This window comes from Pantherophis guttatus, chromosome 1 (assembly GCF_059756535.1).
Source record: "Pantherophis guttatus breed Tessera chromosome 1, ASM5975653v1, whole genome shotgun sequence".
NCBI lineage: Eukaryota > Metazoa > Chordata > Lepidosauria > Squamata > Colubridae > Pantherophis > Pantherophis guttatus.
The window spans coordinates 264,164,904-264,178,215 of NC_142063.1; the positions used below are offsets into that span (position 1 = coordinate 264,164,904).

At 38.7% G+C, this 13,312-nt stretch overlaps 1 protein-coding gene across 8 annotated transcripts in view; it reads left to right on the forward strand.

Moving 5' to 3' along the window:
• The window catches only part of SASH1 (SAM and SH3 domain containing 1), a 569,022-nt gene that overhangs the window by 521,298 nt on the left and 34,412 nt on the right, over positions 1-13,312 (forward strand). For all 8 annotated transcript variants that reach the window (XM_034418982.3, XM_034418987.3, XM_034418988.3 and 5 more), the window contains exon 9: positions 9,692-9,824. In XM_034418982.3, the coding sequence (XP_034274873.1) occupies positions 9,692-9,824 (133 nt within the window). The remainder of the gene's footprint in view (positions 1-9,691; positions 9,825-13,312) is intronic.

Here is a 13,312-nt window from a genome sequence, read left to right on the forward strand (position 1 = left end):
GGAATTATAGTCGAAGCGATTGGAAAACCATCAGGATAGGCAACATAATATGGAGAATTTTCAATGAGGCCAGGCATGTGTTCTTTCTTTTTTGTTACCTCTTAGGGTGATTTCACTCTGTAATTGAATGAAACTATTTTTTAAAAAAAGAAATGAAAGAATGGCTGTATTATACAACTTGTAAAAGAGTTTTAACCTTATGATTTTAAATATTGATCAGTCCAATATGCATACAGTATTTGTGTGGTGATCTTAAAACATATTTATGTGGCATGTAAATATGAAATGATTAAATAGTTCTAATGAAATTGGTTTAACAGTTAATTCTACAATAGTTTGTTCAAAAAGGGAACTAGGGTTCTATAACAAGACAGAACTCTGTAATGTCTCTCTGTGCGTGTACATGCATACCAGTGGTGGGTTGCCCCTGGTTCGCACCGGTTCTATAGAACCAGTAGTAAAACCGGTTTTACTGACCCTGATGTCATCAAAATGCTTCTGCGCATGCGCAGAAGAACACGCTTGCAAGCAAAGCGCACACACGCAGCCCCATTGTGAACCGGTAGTAAAAGTAAGTAGAACCCACCCCTGATGCATACATACTTTGTGTATGTGTGTGTATATATATACATCCCAAAATCAAGAAGGAACTTATTTGGTAAATGCTTTTTAAATAAGTGACTGGAGCCAATCTTTTGAAACATGTTTCAGCAACTATTCCATTATTGAAACAAGCCCTCAATTGCAATTATAACATTTTCCCATCATGAATACCTGAAAGAAAATCCCTATTCATTTTATCAGGTGCTGGATTACTAGTTAATATTCAGTGTGCTTCTTGCTGAAGTGGCCATTGGAGCATGCTTGTTTATTAGATGCCACATAGACTGGCACCCAGTAGAGAACTGTTGCAAATTGATTGAAGAAACTATTGTTACTGCTTAAATGCTAGATGGATACAGAGTTGAACTATGTTGAATTTTCCATGTTCCATTTGATGTGAGTGTTCTCCCATTTCTCCAAGATCCTGGAAAGTTGATGCAATATAATAAGATAACCGTAGTTGGATTTATTTTGTCAATTACATAATTTCAAGCTCAAATACTGTAAAACTAATAAATAAATTCTATTACATTTTGGAAATGTATAGCTACTCATTGGTTCAGGTACCATTTTGTTTTTAAATTCTTAGCATATATATCTAATTTAAAGGAACATAACTCAAGGCCTCCAGGAAGCTAATAGATGTAAAGATGTTTAATTTAGTTTTCTGTACTTGATCTTGTTTCTTAAAATGTGATATAGTGAACTACAGCCCAAAAAATCATAAATTCAAATCCATTCTCAACTGTGGAAGACAACTGAATGACCTTGGATCCAGCCTCCATATATGGGTTAAATTGGAATAGGAAGCATTCACCACCTTGAGTTATTTGAAGAAAGATGAGATATAAAAGCTAACAAAATAAATAAACTGAAGTTACAATTCAGTTATCTGACATTACCACTCTGACCAAAGCATGACAAATAAAACAAACCAGGAAAGAATAGCCTTAAAAAGAGCAATAGACTGTAGTGTGGTGTTTTCCAACCGTGGCAGGTTTCAAGTGTGTGGACTTCAACTCCCAGGTTTCTCATCAATGGCCATGATGGCTGTGCTGTTCTGAAAGTTGAAGTCCACACATCTGGAAGTTGTCATGGTTGGAATATGCTGCTGTAGTTGATTATATGATGGGAACTGAATGTTCAGAAAAGCTAATAAGGAGAATATTTGTAGCTCAGGGCTGAAACAAAGGGTCCTTGGTGCTCTCTGAGCTTGGTTATTTTCTTGCAAGAGAGTACCAAGCACCTGCTCCTAAAATCTACCAGAGCAAATTTGTTCACTTATCTGAGTATTAAGTATACTAAGTATATAACCTTTTGGCCAGACTGGTGTCTTATCTTCACCCCACCAATTTCATCTTCACTGATTATAGGTTCAGTCCAGGAGTGAAATGCTCCCGGTTCGGACCGGATCACCTGATCTGGTAGCAATGGCAGCGGGTGGTTCAGAGAACCGGTAGCAAACATCCCTGCTCCCCCATGCCCAGCTGAGCCGCGCAATCATCAGAGGCTTTTTTAAAAAAAATTAAAAGCATTTTTTCTACAACCTCTTCCACAGAAAAAATACTTTTAAAAGGAAAAAAAAGCCTCTGATGATTGTGCGGCTCAGCTGGGATCGTAAGATGCTTTTAAAAGCCTCTGATGATCCCAGCTGAGTTGCCTGATCGCCGGAGGCTTTTAAAAGCATTTTTTTTTTTTTACAACTTCTTCGGCTGAAGAGGTTGTAGAAAATATGTTTTTAAAAGAGAAAAAAGCATCTGCCAATCAGGCAACTCAGCTGGGATCATCAGAGGGTTTTAAAAGCTCTTCGGCTGAAGAGGTTGTAGAAAAAATGCTTTTAGAAGCCTCTGACGATTCCAGCTGAGTTGCCTGATCGGCAGAGGCTTTTAAAACCATTTTTTTACAATCTCTTTGGCAGAAGAGGTTATTAAAAAAAAGGTTTTAAAAGTAAAAGTATAAAAAAAAAGTTGGCCACACCCACATTACCTCCACCACCACCACGCCACACCCACAGAACCGGTAGTAACAAATTTTACATTTCACCACTGGTTCAGTCCGTCATAACGATGGACCATTTTGGGTCACAGTAGGTAGTCAACAGCATGTAATAAAATAGTTTGGTTCAAATGCTGTAGGATGGATCAGAATGTTGTTGGTGTACATTGGCTATCATAACTTAGGGCAAAGTATTAGTTTCAGGGTACAGGAATTATTTATAAGGTTTCTATCTTTCTAGTATAAAACCTCTAGATGGCTCATTAGGAAAATAATACCAGTATATGCAAACCACTTCAAATGACAAATCTAGGGTGTGGGGGGGAGATGAAAAAGTCTTCAAAAAGTCTTATCCTGAATCCTGTGAAGAGTAACAAAAATATTAGGCAAGTCTATAGACAGAATGGAGAATATGGATTTCTGATGAAGATCTCACATTGGTATCCAAGAAAATTACTTTTCAAATGCCTACCAACCTAGTTTCTTAGAATGTTAGAATGTTAAACATAAACTTTTTAGGGGTTATATCAAAGCAAAGATAGTTAAACTTAAAAGAAATGCAGAAAGATAGGACATTTTAAAAATAATAGAATTACATTCTATTAAAAATAATAGAATTACAATAAAATTGCATGTTCTAAGCTGGCATTCTCCTATTTAGGCCCTTCCAGATGTTTGGGGTTACAACTGCTCTGGTCATCCCTGACCATTGATCATCCTGGCAGGAGCTAATAAGATAGTCATTGGAAACATCTGGAACAGATTCTTGTTTCTGGGGGGCGGGGACCTCTTAACCCAATAAAACCAGGCAAAATTGTTAGTCATTCTTTGAGTAATGCTCAGGTCCGTCCATGTATCCATCTTTCTGTGTAGAGTTTTCTGTTCTTTAGCATTTCAAACTCCTTTTGCAGAGGTGCAATAGTGTTTTATGAGTTGCTCTTCCCCACCCATTTTTCATTCACTGAAATTCCACCGACAATTATTAAGGAACTGAGGGGTCAGAAAGTGTCAGTAAACCTCTGGTGCAAGAAAGCTGGCATTGTTTCCTCTCTTCCTGTCTTTGTGGTGAATAGATTTAGTTATACTCAGTAACTTCTTCCTCTCTTCCGGAGACGGAGAATTATATGGGTAGAAGGCACCCAATAGGTTGTGTTTTTTTACTCCTTTTCCCTATTTTCTTCATATAGGAAATGGCCATTAGTAAAACGAATGCTTTATCAAGTTGTGTGGCTCCCAAACCCAGTCACTTTGTCAGAGGGTGAAGTCCAATATTATTCACTTAAGTAAACTGTAGATGAGCCTAAAATTTAGAGTAACACAGCTGAGAAGAGCAGCCCTCAAGGGAGAATCATTCAGAACAGACTATTAGGTTTCTTAAATGCCAAAGCTGGTAAGTCATCGAGCCTGTCACATAATATTCAAAGGATGTATTTCCCCTGTTGCAAAGGGGAAAGAAGAACAGGAAGGGCTCCTCTCTGTGGCTATATATGTCATAAGCCAGCATGCTGAGTCTTTCGGTCCTTTCCTTTCCCTTAATTGATGTCTTTTTTGAAGATACGTGCCTTGCTCTATCAGCCATATTTTTACCATTTGATTAAAATTTAATTTTCTAGCCACTTTCTGATTTTTCTCAACAAGATGCAGGGATTTTGAAGCCCCCCCTCCCCCCTTTAAGTGTGTTTGTATTTACAAACCAATTATCTAAGCAAGTGAGTAAAAGGGTTGGTCAAAAAATCTTACTTGGAAGAAGATGAATACTGTAGTTAATTAAATAAGAGACAACAATGCCTCTTTAAAATGGACTAGCAAATCCTTCGATTTTTTTCCAAGTTTAGCTTAGAAATCTAGCCTGGCTAGTACAGAATATGTTGTATATGGCTCTGGAACAATCGTCTATTTAAATCCTTCTGGAATAATTTGAATCCAATACTTAGAGAAGGTTGCTTTTGAAGGCTTGGATGTTCTTCAAGGCAAGAACATCCAAGCCTTGATCTAGATAAGTAGGCAAATAAATGATTAGATTCTCCAAATATGTTAGGTCTGCTTCTCCCCTCATTTTAACCAAGCTACTTGGTGGCTGAGAAATCCAGGAACTGCAGCTCCAACACAGCTAGAGGGTGTGATGATATCCTGTTGCACAAGCATAAGAGCCTTGGTACTACAGTGGTTTAAAGCACCCTGTTATTAACACAGCTGCCTGCAATTACTGCAGGGTTCGAATCTCTCCAAGGCTCAAGGTTGACTCAGCCTTCCATCCTTTCTAAGGTAGGTGAAATGAGGACCCAGTTTGTGGGGGCAATAAGCTGACTTTGTATAAATATACAAAAGTATGAAGGCTATTGCTTAACGCAGTGTAAGCCGCCCTGAGTCTCCAGAGAAGGGCAGCATATAAATCAAATTAAAAAAAATAATAATAATAATACTGGTGGTTCTCAACTTACAACAGTTTGTGTAGTGACTGTTCAAAGTTACAACGGCACTAAAAAGTGACTTGTGACCATTTTTCACACAGCATTCCCAGGGTCATGTGGTTTACATTTGGATGCTTGACAACCGGTTCATATTTATGATAGCTGCAGTGTCCCAAGGTCATGTGAACCGCTTTTGCGACCTTCTGACAAGCAAAGTCAATGGGGAAGCCAAATTCACTTAACAACCGTGTTACTAACTTAACGACTTCAATGGTTCACTTTACAAATGTGGCAAGAAAAGTCGTAAAATGGGGCAAAACTCACTTAACAAATTTCTCATTTAACAACATAAATTTTGGGCTGGATTGTGGTCGTACGTTGAGGACTACCTGTACAATGCTATTTCTTTGTGAAAACATTGGGCCAGCTTATTTAAAGGTTAGTTAGAATTGAGAAAGAAATGTAAGCTTGTATATGCAAAACCACAGATTTTTGAGTTATTACAGAGCCAGCTACTTTGCTATAGAATGTCCAGCTGACTGAAAAGTGGGCACCTTTAGACCGATGATACTATCACTGTCAGCGAAACTTTTTGGCAAATGGTTTGCGGTAATCTACGGTTTCCGATCTGCCGGTCTGAATAGTTTGGGACCAATATTAACAGAATTGTTCTTCCAGGTCTTGTCTTGACTTCAACAGTTTTATGTAACTTCCATTTCTTAACAATGCTTGCCAGAATCAAAACTGCTAGCTGGAAGTCTTTTTCTTTTTCTTTTAAATAGCCTTCTCCTGTTTTGTAAAAATGAATTGTATTCATTTTCAAGTCTTCACACAGCTGCTCAGAAGAACCAATGTACATTGAAAGTAGATGGAACTCCAGTGCCAGCCTTAGAGTGTCAAAATATTCATTTATCTGTAGAACTGTAAGCCTGATAAGTCGGCCACTTTTTGGAATCTCTGAACAACTGTAGATGAAGAGTAAGATTCCATTCCCATTTGCAGAAATATATAAAGATTAAATAGCCTTCGTTTACTTAACAATTGAGTGAATTGTACCATTTAAGCAGGGATGCCTAACATGTGCATGAAACTGTATCTCTGGATAAATGCATATGTAATAAAACATATGCATAATATAACATTATAACATATATTTTCTTTATTGAAACACCGCCTATTTCTTGTAAGTAATCGCATAGTTATGAAATGAAAAATTAGTTTTGATACAGATAGGAAATAAGGTTAAGCTAGCACAACACCCCTGAGTTAAACAGTAATTTGGTATGTTAATTAGTCATTTCTTGGATGGACTTGTATATTGGCCTATTTAGAAAGTAGATCATGACTGAAGAAGCAATAAATGCAGACAGATCAAGAAATATAAATCAATTCCTTAAAATGTGAATTTCAGGAATTGTTTCTTTAGTAAATACGTACTTCCCCAAACCGTATGAATAAGCTTGGCATGAGATACAGAATTCAATAGGAGTCAGAGCTTGCAGAGAAAACTGAAAACTCTCCATCTTTTCCGAAGATCATATTAGCAACTGAGATAGTTTCCTGACTTCTAATTCCACCTTGTTAATGAAGAAGCAGAGAGAACGTCCAAACAACCGAGGTTGGGAAGCTTTTGGGCCAAAAGTTTTGTTTTAGTTTATTGTTGGAGAACTTCATAACTGCAAATGCTGTTGATCTGGTTCTCCCGTGCTTTTTCATCCAGTATTGACCCACTTTCTGCTGGTATTAGAACATCGCTGATGTGTCAAGGATGCACTTGTTCCAAAAGAAGCTGGGAAAAAAGAGTCCGCCTTCCTATATTTGCCAAAAGTGAGCCCTGTTGGCCTTCCACTGTTTTGCTGGCGGCTGAATAGCATGCTATCTCTTTAAAGCCAGGATAATTTTCTGAACTAGCTTGGTCAATTTGTTATGGTTTAAAACTGTGGAGCCAGCTGTCTGCAATCTGATGTAATGTTGCCATGGAAACTAGAAATGAAACACTTAAGCATTCACTACAGAATTTCTGCATCCGACATTAGCCAAAATAATTAAGGCTTGAGCCATTAGGGGCTTTTGAATGAAAGGGGTGGGGGCTTACAGTGTGGTCGAAAACCAAGCTGTTCCTGTTTACAGTATTGCAATTCCATGTGTTTTCTTCTTTGAAACATGCAAAGAAATCGCTTTGTAGAATGACTGCTTTCCAGATAGAGGGTTATACGTGTTGTGGGGCCCTCTCTTTTTTTGGCACAGAGTTACTGGCTATGTCGAAACATTTTCAAGCAGAAAGCTGCATGCCTGTAGATGCAAACGATTCAAAGTTGTTGAATTGGAAGCATTCTGACCTCTGAGTGGGATAGCCAAAGTGCCACATGCTGTAAAATGTTCCCTTTTGGTATTAATATGCAAATGCCTTTTTGTGTAGGGAATTACTTAAAGTTGGGCCAGTTCATACTTTTCCTGGAATGCATGTGCATTCAACGCAGCAGCATCTCAAAGAGCATTTTTCTCTGAAAATGCTTACACATATCCAAGTGCAAAGAGAAAGAGTGCATCTATAAGAGTGCATCTATAATGTCCTATTTTATTTTAGAGTCCAAGCAGGACAATATGGCTGCATTTATATTTGCACATAAAGCTAAATTGTTTAAATAAGGGCCCAAATCACTGTAGCGTGAAACAGCGACATCCAGATCACAAGCAGTAATCATTTGATCCTACTCAGCCCTGGTCAGACTCCAGTAGGAATTCTCCAGTAGGAATTCCAGTAGGAATTGTGAAGGCCAGAATTCCAGTTCTGGCCTTCACAATTCAAAAATGATGATGGCAAAGGTGAGCCACCAAGATCATGAAAGAACTGTGGAACAAGTCCTATACACCCTCAGAAGGGGCAGTAGGTGGCAATTGATTTGCTTTGTCCTATGTGGCTAGTGTGATACATAGGTAAAGTTTTCCCCTGTTCAGTCATGTATGACTCCAGGGGGTGGTGCTCTGTTTCTTAGCCGAGGGAGCCAAAGACACTTCCCTGGTCATCTGACCGGCATGACTGTACGACGAAGTGCATGGAATACTGTTACTTTCCCACCAAAGTGGTGCCTATTTATCTACTCACATTTGTATGCTTTCAAACTGCTTGGTTGGTAGGAACTGGGATGAGTTAACGGGAGCTCACCCCGTTGTGCGGTGCTCGGGTCTCAAACCTGGGCTGTCAGCTTTCCAGCTGACAAGCTCAGCGTCTTTAACTGCTGAGCCATCGTGCCCCCAGCTTGATACATATGGACATTATATACGTTTGCTGTTAAATAAAACCTATTTTGTCCAACTTAAAACACAGACAAAAAGGCCCAATTTCAACCTGGCAACTTAAATGACCCAAAGTTCACCCACAGGAAGCTGCTCTTGGGGTTCTGAGCTGGGAGGCTGGAATTGGGATGAATTGGTCAGGTCTGTGTGTGAAAGCAAAGGCCAAAATAGAGTCTTTGGAGAGTTCCAGCTGGAATCTTCTCCGCTCCTTGGAATGCAAGGCTTGTACAGTGGCAGTTCTGTACTGTAAAAGCCAAGAGTTAAGTCTCCCTCTTCTTCTGTCCCCATCCCCCCCACTTCTTTCTTTTGGTCTCCCCCTTTCTACTTTCGCACACAGAAATTCTAAATGGGGCCAAACAGAGGAAGTAGCATATTGAGCGCTGGGTCTGGCTTGAAAATGAGGGCTCTGATTTGGTTCACAAGGAATGGATTGTTTCAGCCTGTGGTGTCACTGCTGCTAGAGAGGAAGGATTCTTTATGTCTCTGTAATGCTGGATACTTGAGGGAAAACAGCTGGAACGGAGCAGGCAGCATCAGATGTGAGACCAAATGGGAAGCTGGGGAATATGGGCTAAACTAAGAGCCTGCAAAGGTCAGAGTTTTCCTTTGGTCAATTCTTGAGGAATGCTCGGTCTGTATTAACAGCCAATCTTGAGAATCTTTAGAATGAGAAGCCCGGCATGGGGATAAGAGGAAAAAAAATTCTATGACTATAATTAATAAAATACATCGGAGTGGAGAGGATGAGCTCTCCTCTTCGTTTCCCTCCCCTTCCCTCTCTCCCTCTCTCTCCCTTCCCACCTCCTCGTTTTTGCTGCTGTTGCTGTTTTTGATTTTCCTTGTTAAGGCTGGAAAAAAGGAGTCAATGAGAGTGTTTCAGTTCAGCGCAGAAAAGCAGTTTCTAACCAGGCTTTTCAATGTAGAAGTTTCGCCAGGCCAGAAAGACCATTGCCTGACCCAAACCACAGGAGCTTAACTAACAAGGCTCAGAGAGCGCTAGGAAAAGTGTCCTGCCTGGGCTGTGTAGGGAAGCAACGTGGAGATTGCTATTATTACACAATGTGCAGAGGCAGAGAGGACGATGAGGGCTGGAATACCTTTTGGCGTCTGAGACCTTACTTTGTGCTAATTTAGAAGTGAAAATGGTATGTTCCATTCTTTTTAAAGTATTCTGTGTATGTGTATGTGTGTGTGAGAGAGAGAGACAGAGAGAAACAGAGAGGGGGGCATGGAGAGAAAAGAAATTGTGAATATTCAGGATGAGAGATGAATTGTTTCAAGTTTCAGGATTTGCCTTGTTTTAGGACTCTGGAAAAAGAGACGCTTCCCTGCCTTGAGCTGTGCAACAATTCCTCTACTAACATTTCCTTTTGCTTCCCTGCCAGTCAAGAGAGCAATCAGATGATGAATCAGAAGAATCAGTGAAGTTTAAGAGACTGCATAAGTTGGTCAACTCGACTCGCAGAGTGAGAAAGAAATTAATCCGAGTGGAAGAAATTAAAAAGCCCAGCACTGAAGGTAAGAATTTAGCAGCTTTAACAAGAAGATGTGCTGGCTAGTGGTCAGAATGGCGTGGTGGAAAAGAGAAGGGTGGGTGTGCCATCCCTTTGGAAAAGCGTATGAGAAACTTTTACCAGAGAAAAAGAAGAAACATTTGGTCGCCCTCTGAATTGATTTTTTTTAATGCACTGTGCTCAAATTAATCAGCTGGATCAGAATAGCCCTTTACATTAGCAGTCTAATTTTATAGCTGTACTCTCTTGTACACTGTTTTCTAGGTACTGTTATCTACCGTGGTTTTTTTGTATGTCTGTGGCCGGATTGTCTTTCTTCTTTTACTGCAACATAATTTATTGGGGACAGTCTCAAGTGAAAAGGCTATAGAGAGGTTATTATTGGTGAATGGATGGACTGTACCAGACAAACTTTCACTACCTTCCCCCCCTTATCATCCTATAAAAATGTGCAGTCCTGAAGTGGCTTTTTGGGAAGTGCACCCGGAGCAGAAAGCTCTATCAGCCAAGCCTGAAACTGGACAGAAACGGGATAGACCCAAGGAAAGGGGCTCCCTGATCCATAACCTTGACTACCAAATTCATTAGAATTCTTAGTTCTGCATTTGTCAGTATAGTAGGAGAATCTGCATAGTGAGTATATACACTTTTCCAGGAAGTGACTAATGTTTCATGAGATTTTCATTAATGAAATGTAATAGTGAGTACCAGATTAACAGTTTGCAAGGAATAGAGTTCTGGTAGGAGCAAAAGATACATTGCCTTTCTGGTTAAAAAAAATTTTTTTTTTCCTAAAAGCCTTTGTCACTTTGCTTTGTTCTTTGCATTTTTTCCCCTGCAAGTTCTGAAGCCAAGAAATGTGACTCGTAAATGAGCTGTGTTGTTGTGGGGGTGGATTTGAAAAACTGTAAGAGATAATGCAAGTGGGGCTTATCCCATAAGGTTAGAAAGCGAGTCAGTTTCTCGTGGGATGCTGAAACATCTGCCTGACCGAAACCACACCCTTCAAGTTTGGCAAATGGTTCTTTCAGAAGGAACGATGAACTTGTCAGAAAATAGACATGTATCATTTGAATAGAAGTCAAAGAATGCCACAATTGATTCTGTGGACAGAGAGAGATTTTAACCCTTTAAAGTAACATATAGTGAGTTTCACTTTTACAGCATGTATTTGGATTTGATTTTTAAAAATGAAATGACAAATGGACATTAAATATTATTCTGCAGCAATAACTATTTATTATTCTAATATTATTATTATTCTATTATTTTCCAACAATAACTAATAACTAATTATATACATTTAAATTCAGGAGAGGAAAAGAGAGGCCTGATAGAGATGTGATTTTTTTTGTGTGTGATAATAAAAATATCTAAGGAACTCTGACCTTTTCTAAGCTCTTGAAATCAAAGGCAAAGAAAGCTTGTTCCACACTCAGTTACTCTACGGGTAGTCCTCAATTTATGACCACAATTGAGCCCAAAATTTCTGTTGCTAATTGAAACCTTTGTTAAGTGAGTTTTGCCCCATTTTCTTGCCACAGTTAAGTTGTTCACTGCAGTTGGTAAATTAGCAACCTGGTTGTTAAGTGAAACTGATTTCCCCATTGACTTTGCTTGTCAGAAGGTTGCAGAAGGGGATCCCATGACCCCTGGACATTGCAGCCAACATGAGTCAGTTGCCAAGCATCTGAATTTTGATCATGTGACCATGGGGATGCTGCTATGGTCGTAAGTGTGGAAAACGGTCATAAGTTACTTTTTTCAATAATGTAACTTGGAACAATCACTAAATGAACTGTTGTAAGTCGAGAACTACCTGTACTGGTTTCCTATGAACTTTTACTAAAACCTTATATTTTTTAAAAAATATGTAATTTTAAAATAATACATTAAGGCTATGCAGGCTTATCCATATTTGGACCGGGAAGAAAGATCAACAGAGGCTAGGAATTTATCTTGACATACATAGACACACTATATTTGTAATAAGGGTTGGATTTGACCTCTTAACTCAAAACATTTTTTGAAGCTGAGACCATTGCACTTTTGGTCATTTGCTATGGTGATACATCGCCTTAATAGCTTATTATTTTGATGACTGCATTGCAAGTCAAAAGGGGGCATTTCAGCCTTCGTCAGATTCAAAATCTGAAGTTGTGATTGGAGCCAGTTGTAGGGACCACATAGCACCTATGTTCAACTCCACCAGTTGCCAGTTTGTCTTCAAGCACAAGCAAGAATGTGTTTGGGACCAGATTACTAGAATACAACATCTACCATTTTCTCTGCTCCCCAAACTTCCCATGCCATAATTGCTCCTAGATTCTGGCCTTCCTTTTTTGGAGAAGTTCTCATAGACACCATTAGGCAAAAATGTTTCCACAGTAAATTCTATTCCTTTCAGCTTTTCACTATTGGATTTTTTTTAATTTTATTTTATTTTGTATTTTTAGGATTGCAATTTAATCATTTTAAGTTAGGTTAGTTTACTTTCTGCAGAGTTTTAAGTCTGCATTGTAATGTGAATATGTGCCTGTTAATTTTTAATATATTTAATCTTTTGGTTGTCTGCTCTTCCAGCCAACATTTGAAGAATGTTTGTGTTTCTTTTTTTCTCATACAATGAGTCGTAGCTCTTGCTATTCTATAAATATGTAGACATTTCTTGCTGTGACCTTTCTAAGCACAACATTAGCCTTTTTAGAGTTGATGAAACCCAGTGCACACTTTCCTTTCCAGGATTTTACTTGAGAGGAGAATCAAGTTAGCACACAAACACTGAATGAATGTATTGCAAGATTTGAGTTTAATCAAAACATTTGGAACATGCAAGTTAAAAGTTAAATATTCAATGTATTTTGTTGGATTCTTTCCCTTCTGTACCTTGTTCCTACCGCCAAAGTAGATAAATATATCATAATATAGTATGGATTTTCCCTCTCTACTAATAAGCAGGAGGAGGAAAGGAATTTTTTAAAATATAGCTTTCCAAATAGAGTATTTCTATTCATACATGACTTTCACTATATTCAGCTTGACTATAGGTATAGAGAGAGAGAGGATGGGTTATGATACCTATCATTTTCCTTAACTCCTCCATATAATCATAGATACACAACAACTTACAACACAACCCTACTTTCACCCTTTCTTACTTAAAATGGCATGCTCTGTATGAAAATTCCCTCAGACAGAAATTCTGTCCACTGTTTTGCAAGGTTATTGCCCACAAACGTCATAGGCAATAAATTCACAATCGGTGACACTATATTAAGCCCAAACTACCTATTTCTAATTTTAAATTCACTTCTTTGGCATCGTTCACAGTTGTAGAAACAAAACAGGCTATATCCAGAGCTGCTGCTGCTGGCTCCTTCTGACATTCCTTTAAGTATATGAAAACTGACAGACCACTCACCGCATTTCCCTTTCATTCATAAACTCAGTCTTCTGTATCCGGTTTTCCTTTGATCTTCCTATCTATTTCTC